Below are 22,195 nucleotides of genomic sequence, written 5' to 3'. Positions count from 1 at the left end.
CGGAGACCTCCTCACCACAAGCAAGTATTTCATTCTTCAATACCCTGAGGCCCTCCTCCCCTCTCTGTACTCCCCAGTCAGAGTCCCTCGGTGGGTGTGGTCACCCCAGATGGGGTGGGTGGGTGGGTGCGATAGAGACGGGACGGAGCACGGATTCCGGAACACACGTCATCCCTCAACCACACTCTAGGGAGCCAGCAAAGTGCAACAAATGCTTGCTTGCACACCCCCATTTAACATCCCCCCCCCCCCCCCCCGTGACAAGGGCGCAGCGGTCCAGCCCCTGGCCCAGCATCATGCCTTATACATGTTGATGGGGCTACTGAGTGTCAGCTGTCCTGTGGGCGCCACCTCCACGCCGGCCTCGTCCTCCAGCAGGCCCGACACGTCCGCCATGTTGGGCAGGCTGTCGTGGTAGCTGCTGAAGCTGATGTTGTCCTCCTTCAGCTCGATGGTCCAGAACGGCGCGTTCAGCTTGCGGTTGTGGTACTCGCGGTAGGTGTACACGCCGCCTGCCGCGGCCATCAGCACCACGAGCGCCGCAATGATCACGGCCAGGACGATGACGTTGAACTGGGTCCAGGAGACCTCGGCGACGGCCGTCGTGGCGTTGGCAAGGAGGCTCGTGGTGGAGCTGGAGGCGGTGGTGGTGAGCGTAGCGGCGGTCGCGTTCGAGGTGGAGGTCATGGTGCGTCCAATGGAGGAGGGCGGGGCTGTCGGCTCAGGGGGTACAGTGACTGAGGCTGGGGGAAGAAGCAAATGTAAATCAATAGGATTACGCTGTTACGCTATTGCATCTCGTGCTAAGTGGGTCAAAGGGCGAAGCACATATCTCTTCAGAAATCCATCCTCAGGTTTGTTCATAGAATTATTCCTATTACAAGGGTATGATTGAATGCCAAACTTGATAAGGTACATTTAACTGTTCACCAGTCAGTGTGCTTACAGGGATAGTTCAACCTAGATTCATTTTTGGATGAAATTCCGCTTACCATGAGCTGTTGTTGGACGACGCTAATAATGCTAATTCCAGGCTGGGACTGAGGTAGATAAAGGCTTGTTGTGAAAAATTACTCCAAGGGCCTTCAGAAATAACTCATGGTACACAGAATTTCAACCACATATGAACCTACAGTATCTCACAAAAGTGAGTACACCCCTCAAATTTTACATTATATCTTTTCATGTGACAAAACTGAAGAAATTACACTTTGCTAAAATGTAAAGTAGTGAATGTACAGCTTGTATAACAATGTAAACATTTCCACTTAGGGGTGTATTCACTTTTGTTGCCAGCGGTTTAGACATTAATAGCTGTGTTGTGTTATTTTGAGGGGACAGCAAATTCACACGGTTATACAAGCTGTACACTCACTACTTTACATTGTAGCAAAGTGTCATTTCTTCAGTCTTCATGAAAACATATCAAATATTTGCAACAATGTGAGGGGTGTACTCACTTTTGCGAGATACTGTATGTCGAATTATCCCTTTATCTGTATACTGTACATCAAATTAATCCTGGGTAAACTAAGACTGCCTTAGTGTTTTAAATGTTTTAAAGATCCTAATGGAACACTGAGACAGAGAGAGAGTTCAATTTAACTGTAGAAGAGATACTTTTTTTTTTTAAGCACATCCACATGAAGAGAATTGATTGGCAGGTGACCCTGACCTCTGCAGCTGTGGTCAACGGCAGTGCCCACGTAGCCCTCGGCGCAGCGCTCGCAGTGCTTCCCCGCCGTGTTGTTGACACAGCTCATGCAGTGGCCCGTCTCAGGGTTGCAAACGCGCGGCGATGTCCTGGGGTCGGCATTCCCGCTGCAATTGCAGGGCAGACAGATGCTGTCGGCGTTGTAGAAGCCATCCTTGCATTGGTCACAGTGGGGCCCCTGGTACTCCGGCTTGCATTGGTCACACACCGACTGTCCACTAGGGTCTAGGGTGGAGAGAGAATATTTCTTAGCTGGCCTTCAGTATGAGTGTCAGGGATATGCACCGCCACTAGGTGGTGGCAACGTACTGTTTAACAGGTGTTGTTAAAGGATGAGGTGTGCAGTGTGGAGCCGGTGTTCTCAACGTTCTCCTCTTGCCACTTTAGACTTTCACATTTAAGTTGTAACCATAAACTGGCACAGGTGATTCAACAAGACAGCTAATCATAAAGCACTGTGTGATTCATTTTAATTAGGTTTGCCAGTTGAGATTTAAAGTAGAAAAGGTGAGTCGAGGGGATGGTTGGAAATGCCTGGAGTTTAGGTCTTGTCAGATTTTGGAATTGTGATCCGAGGCAAATTAGATGTTTAAAATTCCCACCCAACACTGACTGGTCCCAGGTAATTATTCAGAAAATCAATCCAATTAGGATCAGAGGTGAACAACATCCAATCAGAAACATGTCAGAGATTAACAAGACCCACCTTTTTCTGCAGAAAAGGTTTTTACCTGTCTGGTGTTGAACCTTAGTGTTTCACATGCATTTTCTGTTATAGAGCAGCCTACCCAATACATGATTTGGTGTTCTACCGGTATCTTTAGTGATGACATCCCTCATGTAAAATATCAAGACAAAAAGGGAAGTTATATCAGTGTTCCGCTATTTTATGTGCATTCATAAATCATATATAGAGTAGATTGCGTAAAGATTAGTTTTTAAAAAGTCTTACTGAAAAGGATTCAAATGATTCTATAAATGTCAGTCATTGAGTAACTCCATTCAATTATAAATGAATCACTTAAATACAGTTGCTGCATAAGTAAGCCTATACTGGTAAAGCCTAAATTAGGTCAGGAGTCAACTTTAGCTCAACAAATCTCGTCTGAGAAATATATAAAAATAAATAAACTAATAGCCCTTATTTGGTCCTCCATCCAAACAACACCTAGAACATCTGCCGTGAGCACGTATGCGCTCAGACAACTCATATTTTAACAACTAAAGAACGATAAAGGTTTGAGTCTTTTTGCAATTCATTTAATTCACTGTCAGCAGACAACTGAAACGAATGACGGCCATGAAACAAACAACAGAATGACCGGAGTAAGGTATCTACCAGGAACTACCAGAGTAAGGTATCTACCAGGAACTACCAGAGTAAGGTATCTACCAGGAATTACCAGAGTAAGGTATCTACCAGGAATTACCAGAGTAAGGTATCTACCAGGAACTACCAGAGTAAGGTATCTACCAGGAATTACCAGAGTAAGGTATCTACCAGGAATTACCAGAGTAAGGTATCTACCAGGAATTACCAGAGTAAGGTATCTACCAGGAACTACAAGAGTAAGGTATCTACCAGGAACTACCAGAGTAAGGTATCTACCAGAGCACAGATTTCTACTGGGCAGGCAGACATGGAGGAACGAGGTGAGGTGGAGATTTGCCTAGGAGGGACTTGAGTTGGTACCAGTGGGTCCGTTGTTGTGTGTGTAGTGAGGACCAGTCTATAAGAGCATCAGGATGAAAGGGGTAACTGTTCTTGGGGACTCGGGAGACAAAGCGGATGATGCGGTGATAAACTAGATCTTATTATTATCTTTTTACCAGAGCACGCTTTGCAGTATCCGTGAAAGTGGCTTTGTTTGCGAAACAGGAAACCAACTCTTGATTTTATTCGAAAAGGCGGCTAATGTGGGTGTGGAAAGCGGGTGAACAGTCTAACCAGACACCAACACACATGTAGCTGTGGACAGACTAACTCAGATCTCCCCGAGGTGAGGATGTTAGCGAGGCAGGCAGGTACAAGCAGTTTCCCTTGGAAGAGCATGCATTTGTTTCACAGGCTACTAAGGAGTAGTTGGAGAACTAGGAAAGCGTGTTGTTACGTTACTGAGGCTACGTTAAAGGGACTCAGTACGCGGTTCAACGATGGGGCCAGGTGTGTTCAAAACACCCTTCTAGCTTAAAGGTGGATCGGAGAATCACCGGTAGCTGGTGAAATGCCACTGTATTACCCTTTACAGAGATGATAGATGGGAAAGCACAGAGACAAATCAGACAGCTGGTATCTCTTGAAGCATAGTCAAGTTAGGAGGCATTCAACCCTGCAGACACCACAAAGGTAACAGCTGACCTTCTGAACTCAGCTGTAGGACAGGAAGGAAACTGCGACGGCACTGTGAGGTTGTTGGAGAGTTTAAAACAGGAATGCACCTTTATTTTCGTGACTGGGAGACAACTGAGGATGGAGCAATCACAATGTTGTTTAGTCGACGATAATGATGTAAACTGAGTGAACAGAAAAAGGAACGACACACTATCAAGTAGCTGCCTCTTTATTTTCAAGCGTGGTGATGACTGGATCATGCTTTGGGTGTGCCTGACATCTTGCCAAGACTAGAGGGTTTTTCAACACGACAATAGCAAGGTCAAACCAGCACTCAGGTTGCTAACTGTGAATACAGTGAATGATTCCAAGTGGCCAGGTTACATTTGTGACTCAAATCAGTTTTAAAATCCACAGCGAGACTTGAAATCTCCAATGCCTTGACAAGGCCTGAAAACATTTGGAAGAATAAATGAAACAAAATACTCAACAATCCAGGATAGCAAAGCCCATGAAGATTCAGAAATGGAATCACATCCAAAGGCATTTTGAAAATGTATTGAATCAGGGGGGTGTATACTTATCTAATTATAAGTATAGTAGTGGTTTTATTCTTTGGTCCAGGAGCTTGATCATGCATAGAGCTAGTCCACCTGGCCTCTACACAAATGTAAGCCAGTAAAAGTGACAATGTTTGTATATCTGATGGTAGGCTATTTATTGTTTAAACAGATGCTGCTTCTCAAATACTTGTTTTTTTATTGCTTCAACAGTGTGTTGCATATCTATGGTGAAGGACAGTAGAACATACACCCAAACGTGTTTATGCATAATCACACTACCTCAGTGTGAAAGACCAGCACACTTCTGCTGGGGAAACATAAAAAGGTCTGCTTGAACACTTCTACCATAATTGAATAAATACAGCAATGTGCCAAAGCGGGAAACAGTGGGAGCGCAGTAAAAATGTTTTTCGGTAAGATAAAATGTGAATGGGAAATATCTAAGTTGTCAAAAATCAGGTGGGAGTTTGGTTTGTGGAAAGTGACGTATCTGGTCAAGCTGATTTGATTATAATGACAACGCCCTAGTTAAGACTTATAACTAGAGTTCCTTTTGACCTACAGGCAATATTATCTAGGAGGAAGATTCAAAGCTAGTTTGTCGGGTGTAGACCTTTGCCAATTTTTAATGGTAAGGAGGAGTCTGTGGTGTTTTAAGACTCATGTTCACCTGGAGGACGGCTGACATGAGGTGCAGGATTTTGTGATTGAGCTGCCGCAGTGCAGGAAATGCAAGATGTACTGTATGGCCACTTAGCCAGTGTGTGTGTCGTAGATGGGTGTGTTGAGGGTCCTTGAGAGGCGTGACGCGATTACGGTGGTAATCACATGGCCAACTCAATGGAGTGTTTAGCGCGGGTGAGGTTCAGGGCTGTGCAGCAGTTCTCTTACAGAACAGCAAGGTTAATGGTGATTGTTGTGCTTTGACCTGTGACCCAAGAGAGGTCGGCTGGGGGTGGGTGGTTTTTGTGGGTAGGAAGTGGGCGGGGCCTAATTTATCCTGGGATATAGGATTGGTTATAGGGCGGTGAATACACATCCTAGTCCTTGTTTTCTCCTCGTCTGGATACGTGACGCTCACCCCGCACGTGGTGGCGCGCACCTAGAACGGCTGTAACCCGCCATAATATTATGGAAGAGAAAGAGGTTTGAGAAGGCCGACGCTTGAAGTACTGTCATACCCATCCTGCTACACAGGTGCTATTAAGAAAGGTGTGTCAACTGGAGAAAACAGAGTCCTTAACTGCTCCAATCAGCCATCAGCTCTGCACGTTATTCAGTTAAAGCTCAGACTCATTGTCAGGCATCACTCACGTTACATGGACTATTCGTTAAGTTCCAGCCTTCCCAGTAAGCTCCTAAGTCTATACTATTGTCTCTGTCACCTTACTTTTGGACTTGGAGTAATTTTTACATATTTTGTTTATTTTGGAGTAGAGGACGTGACACTTGTGCTTATGGCTGATGTGTGTTGGAATAACAAGGGACATTACTGTGCATAAAAGGAAACACAAAAAAGACTCCTTTGTTGTTTGGTTTATTTCACCCACCCTTTGCCCCCTACTGCTTGCTTTTGTTCGGTTGGCTCCCCAACCGTTTACTAGAAATTCCACAGAGCATTTTCCACTCGGGCTCAGAGTTTTCCACATGCCTTCTGGCAAACACAAGTTGAGATTTAAAATGTTTTCTTTTCAACAATGTCTTTCTATTTGCCTCTCTCCCATAAAGGCCACTTTTGTGAAGCACCCAGCATATTGCTGCAGTATGCACACCATAAGAGTTGCCATAGGCCTCTTGCAGGCCTCCCTGAGTGCCCTTCTCTCCCGAATACCCAGTTTCTGAAGAAAGCCTGCTCTAGACAGATTCACAGTTTTGCCCTTATTGGTGCATTTGAAGAACCTTATTCTGGATTTGCTTTGAAGGTTCCATTGTCTTCATGATGTACACTTTGTTAGGAATAGGAATTGTACCAATCAACCATGGGACCTTTCAGAGACAATTAATTAGAACATTTTGCTGATTTGATATTTCATTTACATGGATTTTATGTTAATCAGTGGCAAAAAGTCCTGATTTGTCACACAAAATGAGCCGCTGTGTTTGTGCGAACATCTCATTTTGGATCTGGTTGGTATTGCAAAAACCCCAAAAAGATCCAAGATTGATGGTCGGAGTGTGAGCCGACCCAGGATAAATGGGTCAATCCCGTGGGATACCAGGTCTGATCTTGGATAATAGAATATAGGTATGCCTGTGAAGATATGCACAAGCCGGTTTCGTGGACACAGATTAAGCCTAGTCTAGGACTGCATGATGTTTTGCTGGACCGCGTGAGCGGAGGTCCCGCATTCTGGCCTCATTACAGTCAAAATAAACTATGCATTAGGATTTGTTCAGGATAGACAAAAGATTTGCTGGCTACAACTTTCAGTAGGTACGTTATCGTAAGCCTAAAATAAAACTGTTTTACGGTTATATTGCAACTATTTCTGGCTGATTTTTTAAGTACGCATCCGTGCATGCTTTCTGGGGTGATATAGGCTAGATCACAACCCCTTGGGCAGTAAAAAAAGGAGGGGTTTCCACGATTCTCTCGTCTTTTCACTTGACCAAAAAGTCAGTAATCCTCACCTATATTGATAATTATTGTATCAATGTCATTCACAAATGAAAGAAAGACAAACAATGTTGTGCCATGAAATTAAATAGCGTTGGCATTGTAAAGTATACCTTCAGACTCGCTAGCAATTGCTCAATTCTTATGACTATTCCAAATAGTAAGTTAGTAGATATGAGTAGGCCTATTCCTGGTTAATAAGCTATTAAAACGGCCAGTGGCAAAAGCCATACAGTTCATTGATGCTATTTGTGGTGGAGGGTAAACTTAATAAAAAGTCAGTTAGTCAGTATAACACAATGCTTGATGGTGTCTTGCGAAGTATTCAAACTTAGCGTAAAGCGTGACAAAATGATCTAATGTTGAGATGCTATACCGACACTGCGAGCGTATAGCTCTGTGATGTAGTGGTTAAAGATACAGCCTTTCATGTGGGAGACCCAGGTTTGAATCCAGTAAGGGCAACTGGGCAACATCACTTCTAATTGCGGGCTGGCTGAACCAGGCTTGTCTGGTTCCTTTTCCGGTTTAGACCAGGACGAGACTTCTGGGTCAGTGAAACCGAGCCCTGGTGTGGAATGTTTTTTCAGAAGAATCCTCTCTCATGGACAGATTATGGAAACATAAATGATCTTGTAGATCTGTCAATACACCATGCATTAGACTTCAGTTCTGGGTTAATGGAGACTAGTGCAACAGGCAATTCAATAAGCGACATAAAAAAAAAATCGCCTTTCTGACATCACTTAAAACAGTAGATCTCTGAATGAAACATTGGGATGTATTTAAGCAATCACACCATCCCATAAGATTTTCCCCCTTTTTCTTGATGCTATCTTAACTCTAAATCTAATGAAACATTTATTAGCAAAACTCACAGTTGCTAGGTCATGTTTGGACTAACTGTAAAAGAAAAAAAATAAATATATAAAACCAACAAGATCTCCTCACAGTGCATCGTCTTTATTTTACAGCCCTACATTTGCATCACTAAGCTCAAAATTGATGGGTTGTGGCCCATAAAGTCTAAGGTCCACAGAGATATAGCATGCCAGAGGGACTGTGGGTACAGTCAACCCAGTTGTACACTTACATTAAGAAGTCCTTTAGCAGACGCTCTTATCCAGAGTGACTTATACTGGCAGTAACGAGCGCATACATTTTTCATACATTTTATGTACTGGGTACCCGTGGGATTCGATCCCGCCACAAGCGCTATGCTCGACCAACTGAGCTACACGGTCTCCCAAAGACTCTGACCCACTGGAAACGGGGTTTTGGCATTGAGTACTTCAGTTCTAGCCTTCATGCAGGACGATGAAATCCCTGACTTAATCGCACTGAGCACTGCCACCAAATGTATCAACACATATCAAGAATGAATAGATCGATGGCGTGCTCTTCTTTATCTGGCGATGAAAGGGAATTTAACCATGGTTAAATTTAACCAATCATCGTTGTGGAAATCTGATTAACAGGAGAGATGCGCAACAACGGACCTGAATGGCACAGAGGTAGCGTGATAGTGGGTTGGGGGGGGGGAGCACTGGACCAGGGTTTGAATCCTGGTGGTTGATTGGTCCAGGGTTTCGGTGGAGAGCGGTGCATTTTGTGCATTTTCAGTCAAAAGGGCTGGTCAATAAACATGGCTGTCTTCCAGACCCCCCCTCTGGCTTTTCGGGTGCCCGGGGAGCCGAATCAAAGTAGGAGAACAGGGTTCGTTCCTCCTGGCATGCAAGGATTCTGCTCAAGACTTCCTGGTTGAGCGAGCAGAGTTGCAAGAGCCAGAACGCCATCGCATGTGCTCCGGATAAAGATAACCCGGCAACAAGTGAGTCGCTGTGATGAGGTCAGGCCTTTATCGAGAATTTGATATTCTGAAATCTGTGAGGAAAAAATGGGGTGAACGAGGAAGAAAAAAAGGAGGAAGACGTGCAACGTTTCCTTTGGCGCAAAGCCTTGGTGATTTACAGTACTATCAATCTAGCTTCCATACTGTTGAATCAGGAATCCACTCTGAGACCAATGAACCGGCAACCATCATCCATTCTCTCACTCTGCCTTCTCTAAGGCACTGGCAACAGAATGCAAAACTAGCAGATCAAAGGACTCCTACTCATCAGTGGACTGCCACTGGAGGAAAGCACCTGACGATAATCCAATTCCACAAGTAATGTGCAGGGTGACTGAGTCTGAGCCTAATGACCATTTCCAGATCCACAAAGGAAATGGGGGAACATTTAGTAACATATTAGAAGGCTCATTTAAAAACATTTACTGTTGCAGGAGAGGCTGAGTTCATTTTCTGTTTTGAAGACCCTCGTCTGCAGATGAGTGTGAAAGGCTGCACTGAAACAATGAACTAAAGAAATGAATAATGTTTATTTCAGTATTTCCTATCAGATCTCTCTGAGCACTGTTTTCTGTAGTCAGTGGCTGGAGGAAGTTACTTTGGTTGATTTCTTGTATTCAGTCTGTGATTTCACAATTTTGTTAGCTGGTAAAACAATGCAAATAACAATAATAGCAGTGGTGGCAGCTGAGTAAGGAACAGGCAGGCGTAATTCCAGGCTAAAATGACCGCTCATCAACCTCAATGTAAACAAATTATGACATTTGTTTGAACTATCCCTTTAACACACAGAGACTAAGTGGATTAGATTTCATTTTTGCTGATTCTAGTGAAATAAATAATTTCCCACTTCATAGTCTAATCCTATGAGTAGATTTTCCAGACATTTCTCACTCTCTCTCCCAACTACACTTATTTTACACTATATGGTTAAAATAAAAAGACATTCTCAAAATAACAATAATGCCCCTTTTATGTAAGAGCTGTTTTAGAAAAAAGAAAACGCCTGGAATTTCAGGCTGTACAGCTGGGTAGGAAGGTTGGACCTGGACCAGCCAATCAGGGCAACGGTCTGGGTAGGAAGGCTGGACCTGGACCAGCCAATCAGGGCAACGGTCTGGGTAGGAAGGCTGGACCTGGACCAGCCAATCAGGGCAACTGAAATCTTAAAATGGCTTTGTTAAAACTGAGCACTTCTAAGGGCCAATGGAGACTCACGGTAATGAATATAATATAATGAATTTCTATAAAACAAGAGAGACAGTGATGGTTTATTAAAATACATACATTTAAAAAGACCGCATATGGACTCAGGTGCCAGGTGACTCGGGCCGTCATGGTAACGTGCCTTCCGTATTGTAGCGTCCCCTAAGGACGAGACACTGTCTGGTGACAAAGTGTCCTCTGACAGAGAGAGAAACTGAGTGAGTGAGGGAGAGTTTCTGCTTATGGGATTTGACTTCTGCCTGATAAGTGTCCAGCTCCAGTGTATTGGGTGTACTAGAGTGTAAAATAATTAGCATTGCAAATTAGATAAATAAATCCTTACTGTGCAATTAATTTCAGTTCTGCTGCAGGGAGTGTCCGATTTTAAATCGTGCAGAACTACTGAATTAATGTGGATCAGAACACAGAACTCCATCAGTCTGCAGAAATGTCCTGTGCCTACATCTTTTTAAGCAGGGGGAATTGTTTGGATGAGCATAAGCTTTTCCTGACCAAAGGGAAGTGGCCTACACATTCAAAGATCAGCCCATCAAATGTCCACAGCCTACGGCGTGATCTGCCAGAGTCAAGTATTACAGAATTGACAAGGAAATGACACAATGTTGTGGTCACATACACAGAAAGAGAAAGAACCGAGGAGGCGTCCCATTCAAATCAGTGACATTATAGTGGACTGACATGGTGACACGGCGTTGGCGTGTCAGTCCCACACTGAGGGCCACTGCAGACATTTTTCATAATGACACCATCGGATGGGAAACAACGCCCGAAGAATGCAACACAGCAATGAACTCAACTGACATCAAGACTGTTTGAATTAACGTTCTTCATTACAATGGAAATTACTGCATCCTGATTCTAGGCAGCTATTTGCAATTGTCCCACCCAGTTTACAAGTCAAATCACAGGAGTTACAAACGCTTACTATTGTAAATTGAGTTCTCAGCATGGTACATAAATGTATCCATTGAATTGTTGAACTATTCTGAATTATTTACTGGCGGTGTCGAGGTGTCTTTTGCAACCATGTTCAAAAGCCTGCTTGAGTAATTAATTAAACCATCAGTGACATTTATATAGCACATGTGGGTCAGGCGTACACAGAAGGAGCTAAGTTAGGACGACGGCCCACATTTTTTACCCAATTGCAAATTAAGAGGCCGGATCATTCCCCAGATGGCACGCACTAACAAAATAAGAGTCAGCATTATGTATTCTGAATTGCAATTCCTCTTTTGCTGCCAGTGTGTAAAACATAAAAATATCAAACAAAGCCCAACCAATAATTTGTATATTTCTGGGCGAAATGTTCTGTATTCATATCATACGGAAAATGTGCTCTTTACTGTATGGCTTTGCGAAATGACTGATGAGAACCAACCTGCACACCTCTGTCGCTGTATATTGTAGCTCCAAGCCTGTTTGCTTGATGGACCAACCCGCAGAACCCTGCCTCAGGATCTTGGCCAGTGACACTGTGACAAATGCCATCCATGCAAGACTGAGCAAACAAACCGAGAACTGGCCCACTCGCCAGTTGGTCTGTTATGTTACAGCCAACCCCCCCCCCCCCCCAGTTCCTTCCCTGCCTCCTGGATGGGAACATTCTCCTGTCCCCCAAACTCACCCATCACTCACTCAAAACACACAACAACCCAACACTCACCCAACACACACAGGGGAGAGCAAGATAAGACTTGCTGAAGGAGCAGTCACCCAACCGACACTCAAGGGATGAAGCTGTCAACCCCCTATCCAAATTTAGGCACCAGGTTGGAAGTTAAACCAGAGAAGAAACGTTGTTAAATGTTCTGGAGCTGAAGTTAAGCCATAAAGCCTATGCTTTTGGTAAAACATTTGAAGGTGTCATGAAATACCCATCCAATATCCGCAAAGCCATATAATTCCATTTTACGATTGGGGGACAATAAAACCCCATAAAATGCTCCAGTATTCAACTTGGATTAAGACCCAGCCACACAAACTCCCACTAAACCTTCACTATGTTGCTGTTGTACACGGAAAATAAAGTATAGGACGAAGGAGCGCAATAATCTCAAACAAAGAAATCCCCATATATATTCTAAAAGCTCTCACAGGAGCAGGGTACCTACTCATTTGAAGACCGCATAACATTTTACAGATGCAGACACTGAAGCAATGCCTGCATGCATATTCACAGTCAGCAGTACCAAGACATTAGTCGGTAAACAGAAGCCCCCAGGATGCACTGTATCTGCCTGACCCACTATTTGTATGCATAGGACTGCAGGAACATTTATTCCCATCATCCATTTTGCTGGAGGGGCTTTTAACAGTTGTCCCCGAGCATTATTTTGCGTGCGCGCGCGTGTGCGTGTGTATGTGTGGGGTTAGCTGGTGAGTTTGCATTTCTTAAACAAATAAAATGATCCAAGACAGGTGATGTTTGGCTACAAAAGAAAGTACACTTGTCAGCAAGATGCAGTAATGAATTCTAGGCTACAACTGTTTAGGCCAAATGGAACCCATTCCGGTAGTAATAAAAAAAGACAAGAGATGGGGAGAATGAAAGCCTGGTGCATAGATATTAATAAGAACGAATTGAAGACGGCCAGGACGAAAAACCACTGTGACACTTCACCATCACGGACTTTAAGGCCCTCGGTACCAGAATCTGTAGAACCTCCCCCGCAATGGATTCTGGGCAGTGGTGTTCTTTTCTTTGAACACTGCCTTAAGGTGTTGGTTAATACAGGAAAAGCTCACGGCCGAGTAAACACAAGACAGGTTTGTTTGGAGTAGACATCAGACAGCCTGATGCGAAGGGTGGGTGGGGTTCTCTGTGGACCAATGAAACGACATTTCAGCTCCTTGGCAGGGCGGTATATAATATGGACCAAATTAGGCATTGGATGACGCCCTTCGTATGATGTGAAACGGGGGTGTGATAATGATGCAGGCTGGCTTGGTTGACGGTAAGTCTGGACCAGGTGGCGATGTGTCATAAAGACGATTATCCTGCTTTATAACAGTCCAATGTTCAACACGCTGTTCAAGAATTATCCATCCAAGGATGTGTGTGTTTCAGGAATACAAAAAACACACACATACACACACAGTTAAGAATCAATGCTGGACTGTTCCAGAGTGTGGAGCAAAGTGTTTAGATGTGAATTACAACAAAACCTTTGGCTAGAACCAGGAGTTGGTGGAGGATGGAGGATAACAGTTTCCTACTGAACAGCAGATCAAGTCGCCAATACAAAGGTGCAGGAATCTCATTGATGGCTACAGAAAGCACTGGTCTGCAGTTATTTTGCCTGAAGGTTGTGCAGCCATGTACAAGCTCTAGGATGTCTGTATTTTAATTACATTAAAATGTTAAACTGAATTAAGGCATGAAAAACTGTCAAATTCTGACTCAAATTAATAAACAGATTGTGTGCCTTAAGTGGTTCATCAATAACATTGACAAATGACTCCCACTTGATACTGTTATAACATCCAGAGTAAGGCTATGATACATGATACTGTTATAGTATCCAGAGTAGGGCTATGATACATGACACTGTTACAGTATCCAGAGTAGGGCTATGATGCATGATGCTGTTATAATATCCAGAGTAGGGCTATGATACATGATACTGTTATAGTATCGAGAGTAGGGCTATGATACATGATACTGTTATAATATCCAGAGTAGGGCTATGATACATGACACTGTTATAGTATCCAGTGTAGGGCTATGATACATGATACTGTTATAGTATCCAGTGTAGGGCTATGATACATGATACTGTTATAGTATCCAGTGTAGGGCTATGATACATGATACTGTTATAGTATCCAGAGTAGGGCTATGATGCATGATGCTGTTATAATATCCAGAGTAGGGCTATGATACATGATACTGTTATAGTATCGAGAGTAGGGCTATGATACATGATACTGTTATAATATCCAGAGTAGGGCTATGATACATGATACTGTTATATTATCCAGAGTAGGGCTATGATACATGACACTGTTATATTATCCAGAGTAGGGCTATGATACATACTGTTAAAGTATCCAGAGTAGGGCTATGATACATGATACTGTTATAGTATTCAGAGTAGGGCTATGATACATGATACTGTTATAGTATTCAGAGTAGGGCAATGATACATGATGCTGTTATAATATCCAGAGTAGGGCCATGATGCATACTGTTATAGTATCCAGAGTAGGGCAATGATACATGATACTGTTAAAATATCCAGAGTAGGGCTATGATACATTCTGTTATTACATCCAAAGTAGGGCTATGATACATGATACTGTATTAGTATTAAGTGTAGGGGTGTGAAACAGGATACTGTTATAGTATTCAGAGTAGGGCAATGATACATGATGCTGTTATAATATCCAGAGTAGGGCCATGATGCATACTGTTATAGTATCCAGAGTAGGGCAATGATACATGATACTGTTAAAATATCCAGAGTAGGGCTATGATACATTCTGTTATTACATCCAAAGTAGGGCTATGATACATGATACTGTATTAGTATTAAGTGTAGGGGTGTGAAACAGGATACTGTTATAGTATTCAGAGTAGGGCTATGAAACATAATGCTGTTATAATATCCAGAGTAGGGCCATGATGCATACTGTTATAGTATCCAGAGTAGGGCTATGATACATACTGTTATAACATCCAAAGTAGGGCTATGATACATGATACTGTTATAGTATTCAGAGTAGGGCTATGATACATACTGTTATAACATCCAAAGTAGGGCTATGATATTAGTATTAAGTGTAGGGGTGTGATACAGGATATTGCTCTGTACATTTAATAATGTGGTACGATGGTGTAGTGATCAGTGCATGTGTAGGTTGCACAGTTTAAAGCCATTTTACATAGAATAACTTTAAAAACTCAAATCCAAGCAATTCATAATAAGTTATTATTGTTAAAACTACACAGGCGAAATCGTCACCAGACAATCGAATTAAGTTCTAAAATAAAAAATGCTGGCAGGGTTGATAAAATCCCTAATTTATCTGTGTAGCAAATAGGTTTAAAAGTAACTATGAGAGGACTTGGCTATGTAAGTTGTACACAGATGGCACGCCTACAGTCAAAACAGTATTCGGCAATAGTGACTAAGAAGCACATCCGAACTGGAAATTAGTCCCTCTATGCCTGTAGACTAATTCTAAGAAAGAAAACATAGCACTTACAGAATTGCGTCATTCAAGTGTACAGTCCCTTTATTCCAGAAGACACTAGTGCAGACAAGAGGAAACCCATGAGGTTTAAGTTTTTTCAAATCTTGTTACGCAGGGACGTTTGACCAGACTCAGATTAGGCCAACTCCTGCACCAAAAACTCAGTTCAATTGAAAATTGAAATCTTTATTGAAAATGGTTATGTCATAGCATGACTTGGCTTAGTGTGTCGCGGCCTTATGAGCACAACCTTAGTGCATTTAATCCACCTTTTGCCTTTACGAAGCATATCGCTAATTGCCTAATTACCCTGCAGTCTAAACACAGAGCGCTAAATCACTGTGAAATGGCTACATTGGCAGTGTCTCCTTGACAAGAGAAATGGCATGAGGAGTCATTTCAAGGAGGATGGGATGAATATTGGAAGCATGTATCATTTTGATTGATGACTTAAGCTTGCTAGTAAGAGAAATGTTCTGTGGTGCATTGATCCCAATAGAGAGCCTTCCCCTGGAAGAAACTACAGTAAATCAGGGATTCGAATATTACATTTATTGCTAAATAAACCTGGTTGTTAATGTGGGGTCAAAGCTTCACAACACATTAACAACCTCGCAAATGAAATGTTGTGGACGGTTATATAGTTTGTAGAATGCAGTGGGAAGATCGCATGGGACTACCAGACTGAACAGGTCCTAGAGAGGAGAAAATAGCCAGTATGTTTAGCATCCTCCAGATCACAACTATCGTATATTATACTACAGTACTATATACTGTAACAGGACAATATACTGTAACAGGACTATATACTGTAAAGTGAATAGGACTGGGCTAAACAGAAACACAGAGAGAGAAACATACATATACATAGAGGGAGAGAGAATGAGAGACAAACTGTGACAGAGAAAGACAGAGAGGCAGAGAGAAAAAAACACAGAGAAAGAAACACAGGCAGAGAAAGAGAGACAGAAGGAGGCACAGAAAGATTTCCACTGAGATAAACCCCACAGGCTCACACACTGAGGCATAAAAAGGTGTCAGTAGACAGACTACAAAATATAAAAACAAGTGCTACATTGTGACGAAACGCTGAAAATGTTGTCATGGATGTGCTTTGTTAACCAATGCCAACGAGGACAGGAGACAGCACAGCCCCTTTACTTCCTCCCAAACTTCCAACGCTCTTTACAGTGGAATGTGTGTGTCACCATTACCTTAAACCCCGCCCTTTGTCAGGACAAGGTGTCGCTCTAAAATGATATGTCTGCCTCTCAGCTGTTTCAGTCTAGTAACCAAAACAAACCTAGGCACACTCCCCACCTTTCTCCACTCTGCTTCCCGGTCACAAAAGGGAAGACTGCCGGTTGGCAGGGACATTAATGAGGTGGTGGTCGGTGGCGCGGTCGATTTTGGGACTCACCAATGTGACAGCTGCCCGAAGAGGTGACACTGGAGCAGGGACACGGGATGCAGGCTTCAGCCGGGGCTGCGCCGGGCCTCCGGTAGAAATTATACTTGCATTCCTCACAGGCGGGTCCTTTCGTGTTGCCTTGGCAGTTCAAGCAGACGCCTGGGAGAAAAACAGGAGTGACAAGAGGTTGGCTAACTGTTGACTGTGCTGACAGACAAGTTGTTGAGAGATCAGTGAGAGCCACTGAAGGAAAAGGCCGGAAGTTGAGCTAGTGCGCAGGGCAGAGGAGAATTTAATTCAGACGGAGTTGGAAAAACAAACACAGGCAGGCGGCCAGATGCAAGCAGAGCAGAGTAAAAATAGAAAAAAAAGAAAAGAAAAGTGGTTGCATAGCTCACAAAACCAGGAAGTGACTCAGTAGGGGGAGGAACAGTGTTCACTCTGGGAGTACTTTCATTATGATCTGAATTGTAGAACATACGCTAAGAACATAAAATAACTCACTGGGAAGCACTTCGTAAATGTCCTGCATATTAATATAGTCATTTTCAAGGAAAACTGAATTTGTGGAATTTACCGGATTAATTCCCCTGTAGTCACGGAGTCAATACCTGAACCTAATTAAAATTTGCATAATCAACTAGAGCTGAGCTGTTGAAACAAGAATTTGTATTTCCCCTCCATCATTCCTGCACAATTCACATTTTCATTTGATCTATTGATTTATTCCATGGACTACTTCATTCTTAAAGCTACGCTGATTTGCTGGAATCAAGAAAGCACCACAGCTACTGTACATGCACCAACTGGTGTTGCATGGGGAGGAAAAACGAATACGGTTCACAAACTGTTTTGACCCATGAACACATTTTTGTTCCCATATTGTTAACCCCACCATGTAAGAAAAAAATAACGAAAAAATACAAAAGGAGACTATAGAGGAACGGTTATATATTGATACTGCATACAATTATTTTAAGTTTAACACAAAGGTAATATAGATGTTCATATAGTACCTGTTATTAACTAAAGATGAGTCTGGCAACTGTTAAATCCCATTTAGTTTGCAACTCAACAAGCACTTCATATGATAACTTAGCATTGTGGGCCTACTGTGTGATCAGGGAACTCCGTAGCCATGTGTTCTAATGGTGGGTGCATATTGGCTCCGCACCTTTTGGGTTAGGGGGGGAGCGGGGCGGGTAAGGTATTACGCGGCTCATTAGCATAGAGATGGAGAAAAATCTAATTTCTGTATCCGTGCCCTTATAGCTCCCGTTCCAGCCGGATCAGCGCCACTGAGGCCTTCTCACTGTCAATGCAGTCAATTTCAGCATAATTCACTGACTAATCTCTGGAACACAGACGAAGAATCTCGCCAAATGTGGTCAGACGTGTGATTACACCTGCCTGCGGGACATCACCCACCTGACGATCTCTCGCACACGATGATCCGGCTGGTGCCACGATCACAAGACCGATCGTGAGCTAATGAAGATGGGTGCCCCCCAATGGCAGCGTCCATACAGTAACCTTTTCCCTCCAAATTCAGTCCTCAAACATTCTCTGCACTAAACGCGCCCTAGACGACCACTGGAAACCTACAAGCTGACTGAGGCTGACAGAAAGAAAAGTGTTTTCTCTTGTCAGGTTGGTTTGGCGGACTACCTGGTTGATCAGGCGGTTCGATAAGCTGCATGACGACACGTTCCAGATATTCGCCTGTCCTGGACCCGCCGTGGGAGCGTGGCCACCATGAGACATGGTTGCAACTATCAATTGGGTACAATTTGAATAAAGCAATGAATAAAATGTGTTAGTATGCCTGCACCGATATATCGGCCATCTTTTTTATGGTTCAACGAGACAAATCGCGCTCTTGCTACATAGATGTTTTCAACAACTGATTGCTTCATGGCCTTGCCTGGCTACTTCATGGACAGGCTGACTTTATTGTGGACAGCTATACTGATTTGAACAGACAACAACCAAATGATTTCACGCTACTCAACAAGGCCACAGCTCTCAGCAGAGGTCCAAGTCTGATAGCGCTATGCTGCCTAGGTTGGAGGATTCTGTTTTTATTTTGCTTTTTGAAAGTGAATGAGTCCCAACAGAAAACCCTCTTCATTTAAAATTCACAAGTTGACCAGCTGGCTCTGGAAATGTTTTGCTTATTGGTCTCTACGGAGCCCCTTAGCTAAATCCTGTATTTTCTTTGTGTCAGTCACTGCGGAACTAGTCACCAGCTCTGCGTCTACCGGGCTTGGGTTTGTTTTAAATCAACTCTTTCTTCACCTGGATGCTGTGCCAGGTGGAGGAGATGTGCACGTAAGAGACATTTTAATTGGTTCCATTGCAACAGGCAGGCTAAATCAAGCAGCACAGGAGCATTTTTAAATGATTTCAAATAGTATTTGGAACCAGTTTCTGGTACCCAGGCCTACATACGTACACAAATGTCACTGCGTGTGGTGATAGAGAACAAAAGATGTACACGGTTGGAGTTCATCCACAGTAAAGTCGTTTTTCTTAATTACCTACAGACGCTTACAATGCCAGGGTTGTGGATTCAATTCCCAAGGGGGACCAGTAAAAATACGAGTACATATAATATATACACTCCCGACTGTAAATTCGTCTTGATAACAGAATCTGCTAAATGACTTAAATATAAATTGAAACAAATAATCTTCCTGGATTTTATAACCACCCCCAACGAGAGTTAAGCATTTTCATTATGAGGCAAACCGCATGTCCCGCCCTGTACTCTAGTGGTAGTCAGGGGCTTATCACCCAGCAAGGCAGGGTAAATGCTCTGGGTCCTCAAAATCCAAGGGGCCCACAAACCTATTATTATTATTGTTGTTGTTGTTATTATTATAGACGGCAGGTGAGAAGGTCCCATAACCCAATAACTTCCTCAGAAGCCCAAAAGGCTAAAGCCAACCCGGTTCAGATAGCATATGAAAATAACATAACCATTTAAGTAATTCAGCATAACTTACATTTAAGTAATTCAGCAGATGCTCTTATCCAGAGCTGCTTACAGTAGTGAGTGCATTCACTGTAATAAAAAAATAAGTGTAGCAGGAGATTTGCTTTAAAACTGCATTATTCTCTCTCTACCTTACGATAAAAGCAGATCTTAGGGACATAATTAGCAGCTTTTCTTTCCAGGGGTTCCTTGCCTAGCGTTTGTTATCATTTGGGGGTCCATGACATTACATTTGAAGACCCATGCACTAGATATTTCTGACACACCTTGAGCCATACAGTAAACTGTGTTTGGGAGGCCCTAGGGAGAGATGTCCTTTATTACTGTCCGTCTTTGAAGGCAGGGATCAAAGGGGCTGTGTATATCGACACAAACCCCCTTGTCAGACACCCCTGCTTGTGCTTTTCCTGTGCCAGGCCCCCTGGCGTCCCTTCAGGACACGGATCAAAGATAGAGATCGATCATTAGGCCCACTGTTCCTGTCTTATATTAAAAGGGCCCCCGGGTTTCCTAACGGAACCAGCTAACCGCAGGGTTCTGCTGTGCTGACCTGGGGTCAGAAAGCCTGGTCCCAAATGTGATGGCGCCGTTCGGCCAACTGAAACGGCAACAGATCTGGGGCCAGGTTACAGGCCCTAGATCCGTTGAGCTGAGAGGGGAACAGACAAGTATTTAAAACACACCCTATTCTGAGGCCTGGGGAGTAGAGTGGTCTTAACACCTCTGGTCTTCCTCTCCCAAGACATTCCGGAGACCCCCCCCCCCCCCACACTTCCAACTCTACTTCCAGGAATCCTCCAGAATTGATTTTTGGGATGGGATTTTGCAAACCTAGTGAAGAATACTGATGACTCTGGCATTTGAGCACTGAAACACATTGTGTGTATGTGTGTTTGAAATGCCATTTCAAGGTAGGCCACACTTTCCTTTCTGTATAATGGTTAGTGGTGAAGTGAATGTTCAGTTTACGACAATACATCTGTTTATCCGTACACAGGAAGTCACGTTGAGTCAAAGGCCGACAGTAATCAGCCAATGGGCTTACAGTACCGTGACGTGTATTCCAGGTTGGGATGTCTATAGAGGTACAACCAAAGTTTCTTTGAGATTGAGAGAGATGAGATCGGGTTTGTAAGACAGAGTAATGAGTCCATAACCTCATGAGACCGAACAATAGACTATCAAATGCTGTAATAAATAACTACGCAATCATTATTTCAACCACTATACGAAATGGCTGATTTTGAACATCAGTATCATTCCCAGATGAACTCTTGTGGAATCCTTGTCTCCTCACCAAGAACATTTGTCTCCTCACCATGAATGCTCGTCTCCTCACCATGAACGCTCGTCTCCTCACCATGGCATTAATTTACCTTTACCTAATGGTCTCTAAAACCATTAGAATCACAAACCTCTTTATTTCCTGAGTTCACGTGCACATACCCAGAATGGTATTTGATTGTAATGCTGCTTCTAGTGGTAGACAACTCTCAGAGTAACACAAAATCTATAAGCTCAAAGAACTTATTTACACAGCCAAAAGAAGAAAGTGCTTCACTGCCCCAATAATTTGAGATGGCACAGAACACTCAATGGGTGTGTAGCGTTATAAAATCATGGCAGATGAACAGTCAGTATACCCTATGCATGAATTTGAAGTTGATATAAAAATCTTCTGATTTTACAGTTCGCAAAACGCTAATCATAAAAGCCCCAGAGTTGAGCAGTGTTCAGATCGTTGCACCAGCCCAGGGTACACAGCGTGGGATTATGGATGCCATGTGCGCTATACTCCCGCTTGAGTTAAGTCTTACCCATGTTTTTTATTTTACATTTTTCACTGAGCTTCTCCAGACTAATTACTGTGTGTAGAAAAGAAAGTGTGTAATTAACTTATCATGCTGCAAATCCTTAAGCCTGCCATTCTGCCCAGCTGTGAACCATGGAGCAGTGAAATGAAACAAGCAAAAATGCTTATCACAGTGATTGCAGTGGGGTGATGACTGGCATTTTCATCATTAGTGGAATTGGCGCTGCTACATTGCCTGTGCTCGACAAAAACCCATTTTAACAACCAATGGATTTTCCTATTTTGCTATCCTTTCTTCCAAGGCATCAGCAATATCATGCTGGACGAATACAAAATCAAACCACTGCAACTCCCAGAACACTTGTCAGCAGGCAGTATGGGACAAAATCTCTACAGGAGAAAATTCAATACAGCTGTTTTGTACTGTTGCATAACAAATAATCTACACGCCGTTTCCTGTTTACTGCAT

At 43.1% G+C, this 22,195-nt stretch overlaps 1 protein-coding gene across 1 annotated transcript in view; it reads right to left on the bottom strand.

Annotated features, from left to right (window-relative positions):
- Positions 1-258: 258 nt before the first annotated feature.
- Positions 259-22,195, bottom strand: part of si:dkey-220k22.1 (multiple epidermal growth factor-like domains protein 9) — a 63,465-nt gene continuing 41,528 nt past the window's right edge. Inside the window, exons 4-6 of the mRNA XM_010865502.5 lie at positions 16,925-17,074; positions 1,676-1,939; positions 259-743 (exon numbers count right to left, since the gene is read on the bottom strand). Of these exons, the coding sequence (XP_010863804.1) occupies positions 295-743; positions 1,676-1,939; positions 16,925-17,074 (863 nt within the window). The 3' untranslated portion in view covers positions 259-294. The remainder of the gene's footprint in view (positions 744-1,675; positions 1,940-16,924; positions 17,075-22,195) is intronic.

The sequence above is a fragment of the Esox lucius genome, chromosome 14 (genome assembly GCF_011004845.1).
Source record: "Esox lucius isolate fEsoLuc1 chromosome 14, fEsoLuc1.pri, whole genome shotgun sequence".
In the NCBI taxonomy this organism is placed as follows: domain Eukaryota; kingdom Metazoa; phylum Chordata; class Actinopteri; order Esociformes; family Esocidae; genus Esox; species Esox lucius.
The sequence above is the reverse complement of the archived record's forward strand: the minus strand, read 5'-3'. Positions and strand labels throughout refer to the sequence as shown.